The 18,719-nt window shown below is 49.7% G+C and overlaps 4 protein-coding genes across 4 annotated transcripts; 1 reads left to right on the plus strand and 3 right to left on the minus strand.

Annotated features, from left to right (window-relative positions):
* Positions 1–918: 918 nt before the first annotated feature.
* Positions 919–1,599, minus strand: COCMIDRAFT_22330 (uncharacterized protein; the record flags this gene model as incomplete). Its single annotated transcript, XM_007685084.1, has 2 exons — positions 919–1,255; positions 1,373–1,599. 2 exons carry the CDS (start codon positions 1,597–1,599, stop codon positions 919–921), a joined length of 564 nt encoding a protein of 187 aa, XP_007683274.1.
* Positions 1,600–3,230: 1,631 nt separating this feature from the next.
* COCMIDRAFT_32568 (uncharacterized protein) lies at positions 3,231–5,871 on the minus strand (the record flags this gene model as incomplete). Its single annotated transcript, XM_007685104.1, has 2 exons — positions 3,231–3,655; positions 4,584–5,871. The coding sequence occupies 2 exons, from the start codon at positions 5,869–5,871 to the stop codon at positions 3,231–3,233; spliced, it is 1,713 nt and encodes a 570-aa protein (XP_007683294.1).
* A 246-nt stretch (positions 5,872–6,117) lies between these two features.
* On the plus strand, positions 6,118–7,630 carry COCMIDRAFT_1193 (uncharacterized protein; the record flags this gene model as incomplete). Its single annotated transcript, XM_007685066.1, has 2 exons — positions 6,118–6,246; positions 6,332–7,630. 2 exons carry the CDS (start codon positions 6,118–6,120, stop codon positions 7,628–7,630), a joined length of 1,428 nt encoding a protein of 475 aa, XP_007683256.1.
* An 817-nt stretch (positions 7,631–8,447) lies between these two features.
* COCMIDRAFT_82742 (uncharacterized protein) lies at positions 8,448–18,083 on the minus strand (the record flags this gene model as incomplete). The annotated part of the gene is made up of 5 exons (XM_007685167.1): positions 8,448–10,655; positions 10,714–11,563; positions 11,613–12,357; positions 12,439–15,580; positions 15,645–18,083. 5 exons carry the CDS (start codon positions 18,081–18,083, stop codon positions 8,448–8,450), a joined length of 9,384 nt encoding a protein of 3,127 aa, XP_007683357.1.
* Positions 18,084–18,719: the final 636 nt, after the last annotated feature.

Consider the following 18,719-nt stretch of genomic DNA (forward strand, 5'->3'; position numbering starts at 1 on the left):
TCTCCTGAGCGTGGAAATTGATCATCCACATTATGCGTCTACTCTCGGTATGGCATATTGTTCCGTTGTTGTGGGTATATTAAATTACATGATGTTTCAAGGGAATTGACGCGACTGCACGGACGGCAATTCTCCGTAATGCGGGGAACGCACGGCAAAGGGCACATAGGACTCAGACTGCGGAAACAAGTGAGGCTGGGCGATTCCTTAATCTACTACTATATGCATGCTTAAATCCTAATGCACCCCATTCGCCTAACCCGTTAGCTTGGCGACTATGTTTTGACGTCGATGTCAATTCGTCTAGTCTACTCTACCGGCCGACTACTTACCAACACTGTGCCAACATGCTGCCAACCGCCTGGTTTGGGCTTCTTGAGCCAAACAAAGAAACTTGCCCTGCTGCGCTGATTGCCAGGCCCCAATCTCGGCAGTATTGCTCCAAAAAGTCCCACCGGGTGTTTACCAGAATCCGCGAGTGTTCCTATCGGATGCTAGTCCCCACTAGAGCGAAACGTCAACACGCCATGAAACACCCGGTGGCCGGAATCTAGAAGCATGGGTGCCAGTGGCGCAAAAGTGCCACCAGTCGAAGGCCTGCCTTTGCTGCGCCCACAAGTCAAGACTTGGACTTAGCGGGTTTGAGGTTTGGCATTGCTTGATTGATGGCGCATGGACAGCAGCTAGGACGCGAGAAATTGTCCCTACACCTACGTCAACAGTGCCCTGCGCCTTGATCACGCAAACTCGAAAACGACAATTATCGTGCTACAGCAGGGAGCCGCAGCAAGGAGCCTCAGCCCACTCGTCGGGACCGAACGCGAGCCGCCCAAAGGACGCGCATCCGCAGTTATGAAAACTATAACTGACGCAAGACTACCCGGCCATAAGCAAGGGGACTTTGCCACTAGGCACACTCTACTCCACTAAACAACTCTCACTTTCAATGGTCAGGAAACACGTGGGAGGAGGGTGAGCTTCTAGATCGACTCGCGGAATTTGTTCGGCCGCACAGATTAAAAAGTAGCGGTAACCACAGCGCTTGGATTGTGCGCGGTACTTAGCCTTGCCAAGGCGGTTGTGAGCGTTGCCAATGTAACTCGGCCCACCTACCAAGCCCATCTCTAAGGAACGTGCTGGACAAAAGATGCTCAAAACTGCTACTTGCACACCGGCTTTGTCTCCAAAGGGCGGATTTGTTACCGCCCAACCAACATTAAACAGTACGTGAAGAGTGATTTGCGCCATTTGGCCCCTGGTCAAAGTATAAGCCTGTATCAATCCTTTGGCAATCCATCAAATCTTGAACTTCCAACCTTCCTCCACACCGCTCGGCACATCTCCACTATTACACCGATAGAACACTACTTACAAATCTTCCGGAATTCGCCCGCCAATGGCAGTTCCTGCGAGGTTGGGGGCAAGGTGGATTCTCTCTATCGAGGGTTTTTCTCCACGTCGGCTTTTGAGCATCGCAAAGGCTAGCAAAGTAGGTGTGCTGGGCGCCCAGAATATGAGTGGGACCCCCCGAACACGAAGAGAGCAGCTCCTAAGAGATAAAGATGAAAATCCTACGTGGCGGTAACGGGGTTCCCCCATGGGGCAGTGATCGTGATAGGTTTAGGTGCATGCACTCCTGATTCCTTCTAGATGCGTGATGATGCTAGATTGCCGGCATATGCGCTATCTACGCTGTATACGTATATGAGTGATTATTTCCGACTGGAGGATTTTAGTCCTTCCATTTGGTTATTGGTTCATTTTGCCTGCTAGCCGCTTATGCAGTATTTGAATTGCCATACCTTTTTTCTCCATAGCTTTTCCCCATTGCAGATTAAAATCCGGCTAACATGGACTAAATACGGCATCCGAGGTTCAATTGAAAAACAACATGGACCAAGCAAATCCTCGTTCTCGATCGTTCTGACAAATGTTTCTCTGTTTCCTGACTCGAGCCTGGTCGTCCACGTTAAACAAAATGTCACTACACGGTGTAGCGTCTTCTATCCACCCCTTACAAAACTAGCCTTGAAAATACTTAGAGCCGGCTATTAATAGGCGTCTTATACATCACTAGTTGCACATAATAGCGCGTGCATCATAAGAACGCCAAACAACTCCCTTGTGCGCCACTACGAACGCTATTCTAGAATACGCACCGCCAAGAACCCCCAGTGACATGCGCGCACGTGACACGGCACTCCCGTATCCAAAACATCTGTAACAGTCGATGAAACAAAACAGGCTAACAACCGATGGCAAACGGGTCGGTCAGGCACCCAAGACTTTATTTGTGGTTTACGCGAATGCCGTCCTCACGTTCGTCGTTGCTCTGTAACGAGCTGTAACGTAAAGCTTACATTTAAACTTTCTGTTATCCCGCGATCGGCCAAAGTTAAAATGATACCGGCTGGATGGCACCATATCAACTCCCGAGCCTCTTCGCGTAGGGCTCCTCGGGACAATTACGAGGTCCCTGGTGTACTCCTACTTGCGGTTGCGCCTGGCTTTTACAAACTGTCATATAGACATGGTATCGCCAACTAATAGTCTGGAAGAACACTGATTCAATGTAGCGGTGGATATGCCTGTTTGGATAATTTATATATTGCTCACTTGTACGGTGGTGGTGTGATGTCTTCTTCATTTGCAGCGGTTTACTTATTAACTGGGTGTCCACAAAGTGCCCTGTTCGCAGAATAGGCTCTATCAAGCAATGTGCGCAAAGGCAGATACAACCGTGTTACATCATGGGCCCTGGTGTACTTGGATCTTTTTTTATACTTAACTACTTCGAATCAAAAGAATCGCCGTTGAGGGTCTAGCAATTGCATCCGCAAGTATAATGACTTGAAGCCCTTGCTGAGAGTGCATGTCGCAATCGAGAAGGATTGGCATGGCCCTTGACTTTAATGTTCCGAGAGAATACAAAATAAGTACGCTCAGTATAATGAGTTTTGCCACTCATATCTGTCAGACTGATCCTTCGTTGGTGGGAAAATATCCCGGAAATTCATGGGTGCCCGCAAGCTAGAAGTAATGCCTGACATGTAATCAATAAGACATCTGAAACACAGTGAGCGTGCGCACATACTGATGATTGTGTGGTCTCCTATATCCCAGTGCCTGTCTCGCCACCAACGGGGATGGCAACTTTTGAGTGTCCAATAAACACAGTTTCCAGTCACTTGTGGTCGAGGTCGATCTTGACCTTGTACATTTCCACCTTTTTATAGGTAGACGCCATCATCACCCTCATCTTGCACTGTGGTGCCGTTGGTGCCCTCTTCCCTCGCCGCGCCGTTCGCCGCAGCAGGCGCGCTTCCATTAGTCTTTCCCTCGTCTTCCTTTGGCCTCCAAGGCAGACCTCGCACGTCCTGTACCTCGTGCTTGATCGCCTCTTTCCTCTCTTCAAACCTCTTCATAACTTGCTTGTTTTCCAGAAGCGCCTCGTAGCAGTCCTTGTCGTCATGTTCGCGCGCAAACTCCTCAAGCTGCCGGTTGCTTGATTCGAGATGCACGAGTTGATTTGTGAGTTCTGAGTATTTTGCGTAGAGCGACTCAACAGAAAGATCTTCAAGCGCTTTTGAGAACCGTGTGAAGGAGATGGGCGCAGCGTCGGCAGACATGATTGATGTGGACACGGGAAACTGGCCTGGAATTGCGGATATGTTTCTGGGTTTTTGCAGTACTATGGAAGTGACAAGCGGTCTGTAGCTCTTCGTGGGAGAGGTTTTAAATGCAAAGATGCGATGGTGGCGGAGGCCCAAAGGTAAAGCTGCTATTGCCCGAAAGCTGTGGTGGGGTAACTGACGCCATGAACGATTGGCCCCACTTCACTCATGTTTATTGCAGTGAGTGGGCGATCACTAAGCAATATATGGAAACACCCTCCGATCATTTTTGATGTTGGTTTGATATGGATGCGCGGGAAAGGTGACTTGGCAAATATCTTCTTCGTATATTTATTTTTATATATTGATTGTATCTAAATCATGGCACTTTGGCGGAGTGGTTAACGCGCTGGCCTGCTAGTCCCGTTAGGGAAAGTCAGCCAGTTCCTTCGGGAGCGTGTGTTCGAATCACACAGGTGTCGCATCAACCACGCATTTCTTTTTTGCCTCTTGTGATGCCTTCTCTATAGTAACCATGTGGATGCTTGTTGAATTTTTGCTTCTTACATGAGATTTCAGCCCAGACGGTTGATGTCCCGGTTTGTGTGCCAATTTTTGCAGAACTTGATATTCATGCTAAATTCCAATAACATGAAGTATTGTGATTGACAAACAACACATAGATAGACATAGCAGCACTACCTTAATTTCCAAGTTCAGGAATTTAGCGGGTTGAGTTTTTGTAGGAGCGTTGTTATTCTTGGAGTACTTGTATGCTATGTATAATATTTCTCAATTAGGTAAATCCTCTTCATGACGCATGAAATTCAAATTAGCAGAAAGACATTGCACACATAGCTAGGGATCAATAGAACAACATCACGAATCAAATTTTCTTACAATTTAACAATACACGGTACTCAATTGATAGTCTCTGGTACTGTCTGCACTACCTACCTGGGTTCATACCAGGCATAAGATCCGGCTTATCGAGCACCATACCTCTAAGCAGAATCCACTGTCTCAAACCCTCCCATTCCTCGCCTTCCTCATCACCTCGTCTCCACTCCTCCTTGAACCCCCACGCACACGCAATGCGATCCAACGCCGCACGCTCATCCTCTCTCAGATAACGATCCAGAAGGGGGACACCAGGACGCCAGACAACGCGGTCGTGATGGTCGTTATATGTAGTCAAGGCGACAAAGCCAAGAGTACCAGTACACATAACGTAAGTACTCAGACCAGCGAAAGCGTAGAGTTTGAAAGTCCACGGGTCGATGAAACCGCTGTATACAGAAAGTTCCTGTGCAATCATGTAGAGAGCGAGGGGTGTGATACCCGCTAAAATTCCCGGAAGACCCAATTTGGTAACCATGCGGTGGCGCCGCCAGGCTGGGGCGCGGTAGGTGTGGTCGACGACATCCAAGGCTAGGGCAAGGTCCTTTGCGTCGATTGCAGCCGTGAGCGCCTCGTCGGCGAGATCGGCGGGAATGGCTTGCTTTGCAGCTTTGGGAGAGGGTTGGGAGAATTTGGGGGGTGAGGAGCCTTCGACTGGGACAGGCTTGTTGGCGTAGAGGTAGAGTGCTTCTGGGATGGTTTTTGGGCGGGCGAGGAGGCGCTGGAGGTGGATATATTGGGCGAGGATGTTGGGAGAGAGGAAAACTTTCTCGTGCTTGATTAGGTCTTCGGCAAGCTTGGAGAGGTAGGATGGCGATGGGAGTGCATCGAGGCCTAGCTGCTTTGATTTTCTTTTCTTTTCAGTCTTTTCAACGTCATCACTGCCCAGTCCGGAGAGTATTGCTCCCGCTGAACTCTGTCTTATGGGCCCTTTTGTTCGCAAGGGCTGTCGAGACCGTATCGCTATCGCATTTTGCGCAATCTCTGTTAAAGCTTCGAGTGCCTCCAAGACCTTTGCCTCTGGCTCCACTTTGGGGGAATCGTAGATTTCTTTTATTCGAGCCTCCACCGCGGCCAAATTTGTTCTCAGCGTTGCGATGCGCTCCGACGTCTGGAAGCTTTCGTCATCGCCTCTTTCAGCTGTTGGTGCCGCATTACGAGCAGTCGTCGTAATACTTCGTTCGTGTGCGCGGTTAACTAGAGAGGATGATGGCGCAGTTTGCCGCCGTGTCGCGGGGGCCTTGACGGCTGATGTGAAGCGGAACGCGCGGCGACTTCTAGGCTGCCGCAGTATGTAGTCGCACAATTGACATACTGGGCGCGATTGGGGGCGCATTGGTAATTTTCCAGGGTTCATCGGATGTGGTCGAGGCCACAGCGGGCGCGGTGAAGGTCGGGTGACGCAGCGGTGGGCGGCCGAGGATTGGGATGCCAGCTGCCAAGCTGTGACGGAATGTTCCCACCACAACCATCACTCGATCACCACACTCTGTCACACGCCAACACTCGCAACTAGATAGCGAGTGACTGCACATATATCCAGAATCTTTGCAAGACAGCAAAAAACAGCAAAACCAAATCGAAGCGCGGCACATATTCCACCATGCCACCACCACCCCCTCCGCCTCCGCCCATGCCGCCCATGGGTCGAGGAGCTGGAGGGCCACCGCCGCCACCGCCTATGCCGGGGATGAAGGCGCCGGGAGGGAAACCGCCGTCAGGAGCAGGAAGAGTACGTTGCATCCATGGCGGGGGCAGGCCAGACACCGCGCCTCTGGCTGTTGGGCATCAAGAGAGCTATCGCTAATGGGACACAGGGTGCACTTTTAGGAGACATCAGCAAGGGCATGAAGTTGAAGAAAGTCACACAAATCAACGATCGGTCGGCGCCAATAGTAGGCAAAGTGAGCGGTGGGGCGAGTGCAGCGCCCATGGGGGCACCAGCAATTCCCGGTATGGGCAAGCCGCCTGCAGTTCCTGGGCTTGCGCCGCCAGTTCCTGGAGGAGGAAACCGCGCGAGAAGCAACAGTGATACTGATAGCGGTGCCGGACTGGCCGCACCACCACAGTTGGGAGGGTTGTTCGCGGGCGGCATGCCCAAGCTGAGGAAGTCGGGCGGTGTCAAGACTGGCGCGGACCAAGACCATGCGCCATACCTCTCAGATCCCGAATCAAATCGCGCTTCAGCGCCCGCACTACCACGAGGAGCAGCACCAAAGCCTCCGGGAGCGCCCCCCTCAGCTCCTCCTGCGCCGCCAGGTGTACGGCCAGGTATTAACGCTCTTCGCGGAGAGTCGCGGCCGTCTTCAGTAGCCAGTATCAGTGGAAAGCCCAAGCCACCACCGCCAATTGGAAAGAAACCACCTATCCCACCTCCCTCGTCTCGAAAGCCATCTAACCTTGCTCCTCCACCGCCAGCTCCCTCTCCAGTTCGCCCACCGCCCTTGCCAGGAAGCGCTCCTCCTCCACCGCCTCCAGTTTCCACACCTTCCGCACCACCACCACCACCACCGCCGCCTCCTGCATCAACATCGCCACGGCCCGCTGGACTTCCTCCGGCGCCCCCTCCTCTACCTCCTTCGCCAGCGCCACGAGCACCAGCGCGATCGACACCACCCCCACCACCTCCACCGGATGACGACGAGTACGACCCGTATAAATATAACTCTCACGCACCCTCGGCACCTGCACCACCACCACCGCCTCCGAATGGCCATACGCCATCACTCGCAGAGATAGCAGCCCGAAACAATGCCTTTGGTCACTCAACACCCGCCGCACCGCCGCCACACCCTCCAGCCTCACCCCCAAGCGCCCCCGCGCCCCCGCCGCCCGCCGTCGCGCCCCCAAGCCGATCATCCACCCCCTCGCGCTCCATGATGGACCCAGCCTCGTACACACTGACAAACGGCGGCGGATCAAGCACCAAGAGCCACAGCAGTTCCGGTGGTGGCGGCGGCGGCCAAAAAGGAAGAGTCCGACCCATCCACGACTTGCGCTGGCGCTTCCAGGACGAAGGCCAGTTTCCCCGCCCCCGCGAATTCACGGGTTCCACGAAGAAATATCGCGCTGGAAGGGGGAGCAGTGTTCCGTTGGATCTTAGTGCTTATGAGTGAAAATGTCTTTGGTTTTGCTTCAACAAAACAAAAGTTTCCAGAGGGCAAAGAAAAAAAGCTTTTTTGAGGGAGGGGGGGGGATGGAACCATTGTTGGCAAGTGCGGGGGTCGTTCCCTTTTTTTTGGCTGGGTCTTCGTTTTTGGGGATGGTTGACTAGTTTTCATGGCGGGGTAAAGGGGGCGGAAGAAGGGGGGGGAAGGGAAAGGGCGGCTGGGAAAATACAATTGTTGACGTTTAGCCTTGGCGTTCTGGGCGCTTTGGTGGCTGGTCTCTTTTTTGTTCTTCTTCTTTTTTTCTTCTTTTTCTTGGGGGGGGGGGGGGGNGGGTTCGCAGATGTAAGGGGCGTGTATTGCATTTTGGTAGATGGGTGGATTGTTTGTTTGTTTGTGTGTGTGTGTGTGTGGGAGAGAATGGGAGAAATGAAAATGAAAATTGTGTCTTTGTTGTGCGTGGATGTGTATTTAGTCTTTTTTTTTTTAACTTGTGGTTGATGGGAAGGGAAAGGGCATGTCACGTGTTTGGGTGATATTAATGTCATTTGTGAAGTTGCATGGTGAGTGCAACAGGATATGTTGTACATATGGGGCTCAAGTGGGGAAAAGGTTTAGAATAAGAGACATGAATTTGACTATTAAACATTGATTGATCTCGAGTAAGCATCTCCATCAGACGAGACGTGATATCTGCCCCATTCTCTCCTGACCACCAGGAAGTCTCTCATCCTGGAACCAAACCAATCTTCACAAGTGCCATCTTCAAAACCCTACACAATTCATCCCCAATCCCTCACGCCAACCGACTCAAGTACCCAGCGACTCAATACTCGATTCGATCAAAATCGCCCTCCTCCAACGCAACACCGCTCAAAATCTTGCCCATATGCGTCTTCTCGACACCCTCACCCTCGCGACGAATCTTCATGAGCAAGACGCTCAAAAAGGGTACAGGCGACTTTGTGAGGCCCCATTTTCCAGTTGGAGGATCAATGAAGCCATCGGCGTACACCTGTTGGCCTTCTTCCGCCCTGCCTTGCAGGAGACCCAGGAAATCGCAGAGCTCGTTGTACTCGTCTAGAGAGCGCAGATAGAGACTGCCAGCGAATAGGTTGAGCTGCATAGTTAAGCTGCGCGAGATAGAGCCTGGAGTGAATTCATGACCGATATTGTACAGAGTGAGCTCGTCGAGGGACGCGTAACTAACATTGGCGCGGGCGGCGAACAAATGGAGCGTGACTTTCTTGTGTTCACGGATCAATGGCAACAATTGATTCGCCTCGTAGGGGCTGATAACAATGAGATTGCCGACATTCTCTGGGCGACATAAATCCGGTACAGAGACTACAAATTGTACTGGTCGCTGATATGAGTCTGAGATGAAAGAGGCGCGGGTCGAGCCTGGAGGTGCGTGGACTGTTTGCATGAAGTCCAGTGTTACCAACAAATCGCAAGGGAACTCTTTCAGATTGGTAAGTCTCCTTGCACTAGTCGTTTTCAGTGCTTGAAACGCTGGCCTCCATGCTTCCAAGCCGGTGACGAATTCACCGGTAGTAACTAGCCGCCTGAGATGTTCATGGACTTGATGCTTTAGAGCGTCCAAGCGTGGAGGGCGTTCGATCTGTCGCTCTTCTTCGATTTCGGGCGCAAGTTCCCTCTCTTGCTCTTCACTCAATGTAGCAGATCCAAAGTTCATGGCCTCAAAATCGCGGCACCGTGATACAATCTTATCGATGTTGGGATTACACATGTCCCAGTTGCTGAGCTGTGTGAACCGATTTGTATCCTGAGTCCGAGGCTTGTAGCGCGTTTCCAGATCAACGGCTTCATTCTCCAGGAAAGCTGTCGCGTCATCCTTCGTAGTGTTGGCGCCATTTATGAGGTTCTTGTGTCGTTCAAACCGTTCGCCTTGTACTGCCCACAAGGGGAGACTCCTTTTCAAATCAGTCCATGTCTCTCCGATTGCCCATGACAGTACATCGCGAGCATCGATTTGGGCATCTGAAGATTTTCCAGTCCGCTCATAGATCTTGGTTTTGATCTCCGCGGGTACAATAAAGGTAATGGCTTGTCCATGGCCCAATTTTCTCATCCGCATTGCAGCTTGTGTAAGACGGTCCTTGCTCAACTGGCTACCCAATGTAAGTGCAGCGCGGTAATGACGTGGGAGCTTCAAGTCTGTTCCACGTGTATGCGCCTCGTCTAGGTAGACCAGGCATGAATCTAGCATTTTGGCATAAGGCGATGTTTGGAATGAATCGACGCGAGAGCTTCGATCGAGCACTGCCAACTCTTCATTCTCGAAGTAGACTACCGCCTGGACCTCGCTGCTGCGCATCTTCAGCCATGTCTCAGCAACCTGTCGATTGTTTTGTTCAAGGATTGAGGCTCCACAATCCAACAAAACCCTGACACCTGAGCCCAAGCTCTCAATGAATGTCAGCAGATGCTCACCATCACTGGTAGCGCTGCCGATTTTGCGCACGGGCAGAATTTTCACCGAAGTCTCGTCCATTAACAGATATGACAACACCTGTGCGTTGGTATGGTGTTGGCTTGGCAGGTCAAGATGTTTGATGTTGAGTGGGAGTAGATGCAGGGTATCGTTTGTACCAGAAAATCCGGCCGTTGGGTGCGGCTTCGTGATCGCGAGGTCCCAACCTGACGCACTAAGCTTCTGAGGAAATTGCTTGAGTTCCTTAGGAAAGACCAAACGTGCAAGGTAGTAATCTATTGCGTTCTTCGAATGTCTCAAGCTAGGAAACACATCTGTCATGCACTGGTGTCGATCTCGAATACTAATCCCGGAAAGTTGTTGAAATGCCTTTGGCAGAGTGGAAGATGCAGTGCGAACAAACCCATCATAGTATATGGCTGATTGGTCAGATCTCAAGATATGAATGATCGTGTCGAAGAGTTCATTGTCGGCCAACCCCTGATAGTAGTATGACAGGAGCGTGAGAATGATGACGACGTCAGGATGGGAAAACTCAGACCTCGGTGAAGGCGAGTCTTTACTCCTATATGGCACCTGTTTACATCAAGTCAGTATATGCTTTGTGCAATAGAAGTTTGAGCATTTCACTTACTGCGAGTGAAGTATTGGGCGTACGGGAATGATCTAGTCCAAAATTGACTCGGTACCGTTTGGTTGTGAATATGAATCGAAGAACACCATCAGCAAACAAGCCGCGTAGCAACAGTAGAGGACACTTCGTAGTCTCGGTCCAGAATTTGCTTTTCTCAACTGCATGCACTTCATCAAGACTTAAGTCTGTCTGAGTAATGTAGCGGATAATTGCGTCTTGCATGGTTGGTGGTTGCGACCTTGAAGGAATGCCAATGCCTTGTTGAACAACATGCACTGCCAGCAGGTGCAAGGCCCGATCAGCAGAGTCAGAACGCAAGAATCTGATTCGTGGGAACTTGCCGTTGCCATCGTCTTGGATGTCGACTGCATCAGGCAGCTCTTTCTTGACCCGGGCAGCCACAGACGCTAGAGGTGTTAGGACATCCTGAATGATGAACCATCGTGTGGGCGCAAACTCAATTGGTTGTTGCTCTCCCATGGTGTATATCAATTCAAATTTTACAGAGAAGTTTTCGTCACTCTCGTCAACGCAGTCGACCGAGACTCTGTCGAAGAATTCTTGGGTTGCCAGTAGCGAGCGGGCCGTTTCTTGCTGGTCAAGGAGGACGCATTCCACAGCCATGAGCTTGAAAGATAGAATATGCTCGGGTTGAATTAGAAGCACGCCACGGTTGGTGATGCAGTCGTCGTAAATCTGGCGGATGGTCTGAGCATCATTGGCGCTAAGTCGAAGGTTACGTGAGAAGGGCATCTGGTAGACTCTTCTGCCCAGCATTCCTCCAAGCTTAGCTACAAGCATTTGTAGCATTTGCTTGCTCTGAGGCTTCGCAACTATTACTCTCACTAGCCTAGTAAATTATGTTAGCAAGATCTAGGTTGATGGATGAGAGGACCTACTTCTCTTTGTCACCATGATGAGCGCTCAGAATTGGAACAATGGTGGTCGATTTACCACCTCCCATCAACAGCTGCAGTACTACGTTTTGCCCATTCTCGGGTGTACGCATCTGGCTTGCGATATATTCTTGCTCCTTGCGAACTAGGATACCGCTTTCGGCCTCGAGGAGAAGCGTCTCGGGGAACTGGCGCACATCCCAGTTGGAGTGCCCAATGTGTTGCAACTCTTCAATAAGCTCTACCGGCTTGCTGGAGAGACGAACTAACCTCTGGGCCCTCTGAAGATTAGTTATGGCCAAAGCATATTCTATAATGACCTCTTTCCAGTCCTCCGGCAGATGTTCGAAGCGGTCTCGATGCAGCTGACTGAGCCAAAAGGTAGGCGAAACTCGTGGCGCATGCTTGGTTTGGAACTCAATCTCGTTACTGAACAGACCTTCAAATGAGGAGGATATCTTTCTGAGATGCTGGTGACAGTCTTCCAAATGCTCTTCCAAAATGGTTGCGGCATTGACAATCAGATCTTGGTGTATGTAATTGGTGTTGAGATGTTTTTCGAAGGCTTCGCAGCTCATACGTAGATGCTCAACGTACTCTCGCTCACATTTCGATTTGGAATATGCAAGGAGGTGCTTGCAAAGCTTTTCGAGCCTCTCCATTGTCTGAGAATGCACTGTAGGCTCATGTGTTTTCGCAATCATGACTTGTGGCTCAGATGGTGGTGTGGGAAAGCTTAGATCTGAACCTGGAAAAGATGTTAGGAAGCTTGCTTTAGACAAAATCACGAATACATGATACGCCCAACTATAACGTAAGATAAACCTACCATGTTGGCACGCGAGAGGTGCCGAAGTAGTAAAAATACTCCCTATGCTAAAAAAGCGGTTGCCAGGGTCGAGGCCAGTCTTCCTTTGAGGTAGAGAGAGGCAGTATTGCGGTTGAGATACGCTCAAAACATTCTGACGCGCCAGTACTTCTGTTGAATGCCCAAGATAGTTCAGGAACTGGCGATTGTCGTACCAGCTTTTGAAACAATCTCGAATTCTCACCATTGCTTCGGCAAGATCAAGATACGTCGTGTACTCAAGCTTTGGCTCTATATTAGGTGTTCGAACAGATGCTTGGTTTTGTAAGTCTTTAGCAACACCATCGATGGCGTTATTCTTCCGAGAACTGAATACTTCCTTCATTCGCCTTTCGTGTTCCTCAAAAGTCTCGTGGTATTCTCTGGGTAACGTAGCTTCCATAGATGTATCGAAGGATCTGGTGTTTTGAACAAGAATCGTGCGTATCTCTGTAGTTTTATATTTATCTCCCCGCGTCAGATCGAACCGGGAAGCAGCAGGCGGCTGTACGGTTGCCATTTCTCGTAGCCTGGAGAATGCTACCAGAGCTTGGATCGTATCCATATCAGCATTCTTGGCAAATGCCATTGTGCAAAGCCATGTCGTTAAATTGTAGCGGTTGCCAGCTTCGGGGAGGGTTCGATGTAGCGTGCACCAACTTGCAACAAAGTGCTTTGAGGGATCTTCAAGCCATTCAGAATCATATCCAAGACTGTCGGGATCGAAGGATTCGTCAACACCTTGAACAGTAGCTCCTTCAAAATGCTTGCCAACGAGATTTTCCTTGAGATCTAAGATGCGGCTGTACAAAGCAGCTTCATCGCGGAGGGCTAGAATGCCGGCGATGAAGGCATGACTGCCCCTCTCATCTTGCACGATGTCTCTAGCCCGGTACTGAATGTCATGAGCTTTTTTGAAATTCTCAGCACCAAATCCTGCAACGCGGAAGGTACTTGATCGTAGCATATCGCGTTGATCCAAAAGGTGGTTTGATAGCAATGCCAATTTCTTTTGAGCTTTATCAATCAAGGGAAAAACCACATTGCCTGGATGAAATAATCGCATCTTGGCGGCTTGGTTCAGCAAATTGGATACCATCATTCGAAAGGCACCATGTTGCGACAATGATGGAAGACGCTCATCCCACTCAATGTTTTGCATCACCTTTAGGTCTGCAGGGTACCACTGCCTCTTTGCGGAAAGCTCGGCTATATAACATAGAAGATCTACGTTTGCCGGAGTGAGAATATCGAACGAACGTACTGCTGCTGACCCAAGGATTTCAAGACCGCTTTCTGTACCAGTGCGGTGGGTCAACGGATCTGGAAGGCATGCAGAGGTGATGGCATGCATGTAGCTTAAGAAAAGTCGACTCTGTATCTCCGAAGTGTCCAATAGTCTACCAAGGTCTGTATCTATAGTGTATGCATACACCTTGTGAACGTTTCCCTTGCAGATTGACACAATGGAGTGGTGGCCAGAACGATAGCCAATGGAGCAAACGATGCTCGATGCATCAAAGGTATTGGGTGCTGGTATGAGGACCAATCGTTCTTCCGTATGCTCATGCTTGAGCACAAGCTTACTGACCAAACCAACAAGAGTTCCGATGCTCTGGTTTCCATCAATGCTCATGTCCCGATACTGGCGAGAGTATATCGAACTTCCGCCTTGCTTGATGTAAAACCCCAGCTGAAGTCGGGGAAGCTCAATGTTGATCATTTGAGTTGCGGTGTCGAGCTTGGCATGTATATGTCTCCCTTCTTCCAATGACCAGAGTATCTTAGAAAGCTTTCTCTCAGACTGACTTCCCAAGCTGATCAAAATCTCACGACCTTTTATCAATCGCCAGGCACTGTTATGAACATTGCGAGCCAAACGCCACCCTTCAGGTGCTGACTCCCACGGGCTATCTCGACGCCGAAAGATCACTTGTTGCCGTTTGTGATCATACCAGTGGATGTAGTTCGTCAAGAATGCATTAGGGAGCTGCTCCTGCAATACACGTGATGGAACCAGATCGAGTTTCGTGCTATCTCCGTAGGCGACTACTAGCATATCGTCGCCTTTCATTCCAAAGTGAAGCTTGTAGTCGCGGTATGGAGCCTTCGCCGAGAAATGCATTCCTGATTCGCTGGTTGGTACGACTTCCAATGCTGACTTTTGGAACAAAGGTTTGTACATGTGGTGGGACATGTATTCGCCAGGAAGTCGAGACAACGGTAAACCGTTTACAAGAAGTTCACCGGTAAGTAAGTTGATATGCACTGATAGCGATCCGGAGGTGGTCTCGAGCCAGTGTATCTTGCAATCACCGAGCGAAGTCCAAGGGTTTTCTGAAGTTGGATCGAAAGCTGCCCAGTTTGCAGTGACAGCGTCTGACAGACTTTGACCGTTGGAGAGGATGCGGTCACGTAGCTCGGGGAGGATTCGATGCATCATACACCTCCACGATAGAGTCGTGCTTCTCAAAAGAATCTCGTTCTCGGACTGAATGAAGTCGACATTCTCCTGGATGAGGATTGATGCCTGGATGAGGATCGAAACTGCTGATTCATGTTCTAGGATCGACCTAAAGTCATCTTCCTCTACATCGTACGTGCTTGTGCATACAAGAGCAATTTCTGCCGCCCTTGAGTAGAGTTCTGTGCGCTGGCCATCATCTGTCGATTTAGCTGCTCTCTGCTTCAATTTTAGAAACCATTTGAGGCAGACATATCGCAGTCGGACGAGATAACTAAATGCTCGTGAACGGACTTCCTGGGCAGTAGTCAAATTCAGAACTCTTCGGGCGATTAAAGAGAACGTGGCTGAAGCTCGCCAGGATTCCCAATTTTCTTCAATACGCCCGAGTGCGGTCTCAAGCTGGTCCAGCAATGCAAGACCAAAAGATGCTTCCTTGAGGATGTGATGAGTCGTACGCTCAATGCATTGCTTAGGAAGTCCAGCTTGCTGTACAGCCTGGAAGATCATACATTGTGACTCGACCTTTGAAAAGTCTATTGTTGGTACCGCCAGTTGGGCAAGAATGTTGGAATGCAAGATGTGGTTTCCGAGAGGCAATGCGCACAAAGCCTTGTACTCATCGATTGAGAGGTGAGCCGGGCAGTCCGACAAACTGGCCTAGGTGTTGAACCTCGGTTAGCATTTTCCTATAACATACCATATGCGAAGTTGTGGAACTTACAATAACCTCATTTGCAGGAAGACCGTTGGGTGAAGAGGGCAGGCGGTACATGAAGCGTTCTAGCGTCTTTGATCGCTGTGGCATTTCGTACATACATCTCTTCGGGATCTCTTCCGTACATACTGGAATTGTTGTGTTGAATTGGTTGCTGGTAGTGTTATAGTAACGGTATTTCAGCGCATTCTCCAAGCAAACGTCATCTTCCTTCAAATTTTGGATAGCCATCAAGTTCTTTCGGTGGGTAGTCGTGTGGCTTTTGACTTCGGATAATGGAACTACAATCCTACTTGAATAGTTTGCAGATAATTCGTTAGATAGACCGCGATGTTTCTGAAGCGTAAAGTCGAATCTTGGCGTCACTGGCGTCTCCTCGTGGCAACCCAGCACGGTTGTGATGAAGTAAGTCGAGGCATCTCTCCAGTTGCTAAAAGCTTCTGGAACCTTCAGTTCAAATACTGTTGCTTTCGCCACAGGTTTTGACGAGGATAGCGGCCACTCGTAGATTGAGATGCTCAGATTGTCTGCGTTCTTCTTAGCCGTACATCGGTCACAACAATAATGATGAACCTCTCTCGTGTATCCATGGTAGTGATTGGTGACTATTGTACGATATTCGCACAGAGTATTGTGGTAGGTGTCCATGTACTGGCGGTAAAGGACTTTGAGACTCTCTAGTTCCTCACACTTCTTCTTTCGCGCAACTGTAGCATCATGCTCAATCTTTTCCAACGTAGACTGGAGCGATTTGCATTGGTCGAAATATCGAACTGCGAATGAAGAAGGATTACCAAACTCCCGGTATATAGAAGGCCTGCCCTTGATTGATTTGTGGCGTCGTGAATCAACATAGCCTTCGATGGTGTTGAGGCGACTCAGTTGGCTCTTCAACGGAAGTACCAGCGATTGGAACTCCGTCAGATTGACCTCTGGGTCGTAATCGGTCAACATGGGATAAATAGTGCATGCGCTTCTATCGCATGATATCCAAAGCTCGGCAAGAGTTAGGTACATGACTGACATGGCGATCGGTGATTGATTGTACGCAGTATTGGCGATATCATAGTAAGTTTTCATCAGCATACGAAGTTGCTCACAGGTGCTCGAGTTATAGAGGTGGTTGTCGGTCCAACCCAACAGATTATGTTCGACCCAATGCTCCAGAGCCGCCAGGCGAAAGTACTTGTAGTCATCAGAGCCACCCAGATTGCTTGGGAGTGTAGATGCGCAGAACTTGGGATACATTGATGTGGGGACGTATGTCGACGGGATGTGCTCTTGCTTTCGAGAAGTTATCTGAGAGAGGAAGGCGTCCAGTCCCAAAAGGTTCATATCAAGGTCGGCCTCGGGTTGTAGACTGGCAATGATGCTTGTGTCGATGTTGCCTTCAGTGTTCTTGACCAAGCCAAGCCAATGTTGATTGATGAAGCGATGAGCATTGAGAATGCCCATTTCGACGTGGTTGACCCAGGAAGTCTTGAGATACTCGGACTGTTTTAGAGTCTTGAATTTGCGCAGTCGACGCATCAACTTCGCAGAGATGGCATGGATTGGTTCGCTCCCCAAGCCTTTCCAGTTGCGCTGAGCCCATTCAAGCAGTTGTGCTAACATGGAGACCATGAATGCCTTGTACAACCCTTCCTCATGCAGTGTACCTGGGGCTTCGCGTACAAAAAGAAGCTGTAGCGATACGCGCAACAAAAGCCACAACGGAGAACGTCGCCATGGTGAAAGGCAGTCATTCCAGAGTACCTCTTCACGGGTATGTTTCCGGATGCGCTTGATGTCTATTGGCTCACCGAAAGCTGCGATAGTATTCATGTACAGGTTCGTGACTATGCCGGGATTGGTAGTGTCGCGTTCTTCGCTCATGATCTTTTCGTTCTTGGTGATTTTTGGCTGGAAGCTTGGGACCTTCTGAGATGTCATCTTCGCCAAGGTACCGGAGATTGACTGAAGTAGTCCTACATCGTGGGCCATTTTGGTTACAGGGATGCTTGCTGCATATCCTGGAAAGCTTCGTATGAGTCGTCCAGGTTTCATAGCCGCTTCGTTGGTAGGTGAAAGCTCGAAGAATTCGAATTTAATGCTATCTCCAGAGCGGCTGGCAAGAATTCCAGCATTCTGTCCCCGAATCTCAATGGGAACTGCACCAGCAGTATCACCGTTCGTGATTTGGGCAAGAATATGTTCCAGTTGTAGCTCGCTAGTGAGTCCATGTTCATCACGGCTACTACGGAGGTTTTCGACAGCGGCAATGGCCGCGATGACAGGCCCGACGTGTTCGTTCTTCACATGGGCTTTCATAGTTTTCAGAGCCTGAATGACAGCCTCAAGGAGAGCAGCGTCATTCCCAGGGCTTCGATCATCTTGTTGTGGTAGCTTTGGTGGAAGAACCACATGATGATAGAGATAGGCCGTGGTATCCGCTAGGGGCTCCATAGTTTAGAGAACTCAGTGAGCGTGTGATACTGTAGTTGCGTCAGTATACCAAACATGGCTTCTCGTACTTCTTCCCATCACCAGTAACACCTCATGTCGATCCATGGGGATACTCACCTGTCTTAGGTTCGTGAATCCAATAAGTGGTAGGTGAATGCGTTGTATCGTTGAAGCTGTAGAAGTAGTGTCACCACAATGTGAGAGAAAGGTTGGTGGCCAAAAAATCTCTGTAGATTTCAAGATACGTGTGTAGGTAGTGCAAAAGTTGATTGTGCGTGTGGCGCTTTGTTGACAGTGAAACTGACAAACGAACTGAGCTCACTTTCACCTTATACCTGCGCGATATCTCGATAACCACGCCGCTAGATGGAATGAACGAGAATACTACGTCGCTCAGCCATGGGTTTCTTGATCCTTAATTCATGCGTATGGAGTACTTTGGCCAAGTCGGGCCAAACTTTTGCTCATGTGAGAATAGTGCGCGCGTACAGCAAGGCTGGATGTACAAGGCAACAGCTTCCTAGAACCGGGAGTCCAATCCAGATGCTAGACTTTAGAGACATGTATCCGTATTGGGTTATCTGTGCTCTTTTATCGATCTTTCATTTGTAGAGACTCTGAACGCGCATTATCTCA

The sequence above is a fragment of the Bipolaris oryzae genome (genome assembly GCF_000523455.1).
Source record: "Bipolaris oryzae ATCC 44560 unplaced genomic scaffold scaffold_7, whole genome shotgun sequence".
Lineage (NCBI taxonomy): Eukaryota > Fungi > Ascomycota > Dothideomycetes > Pleosporales > Pleosporaceae > Bipolaris > Bipolaris oryzae.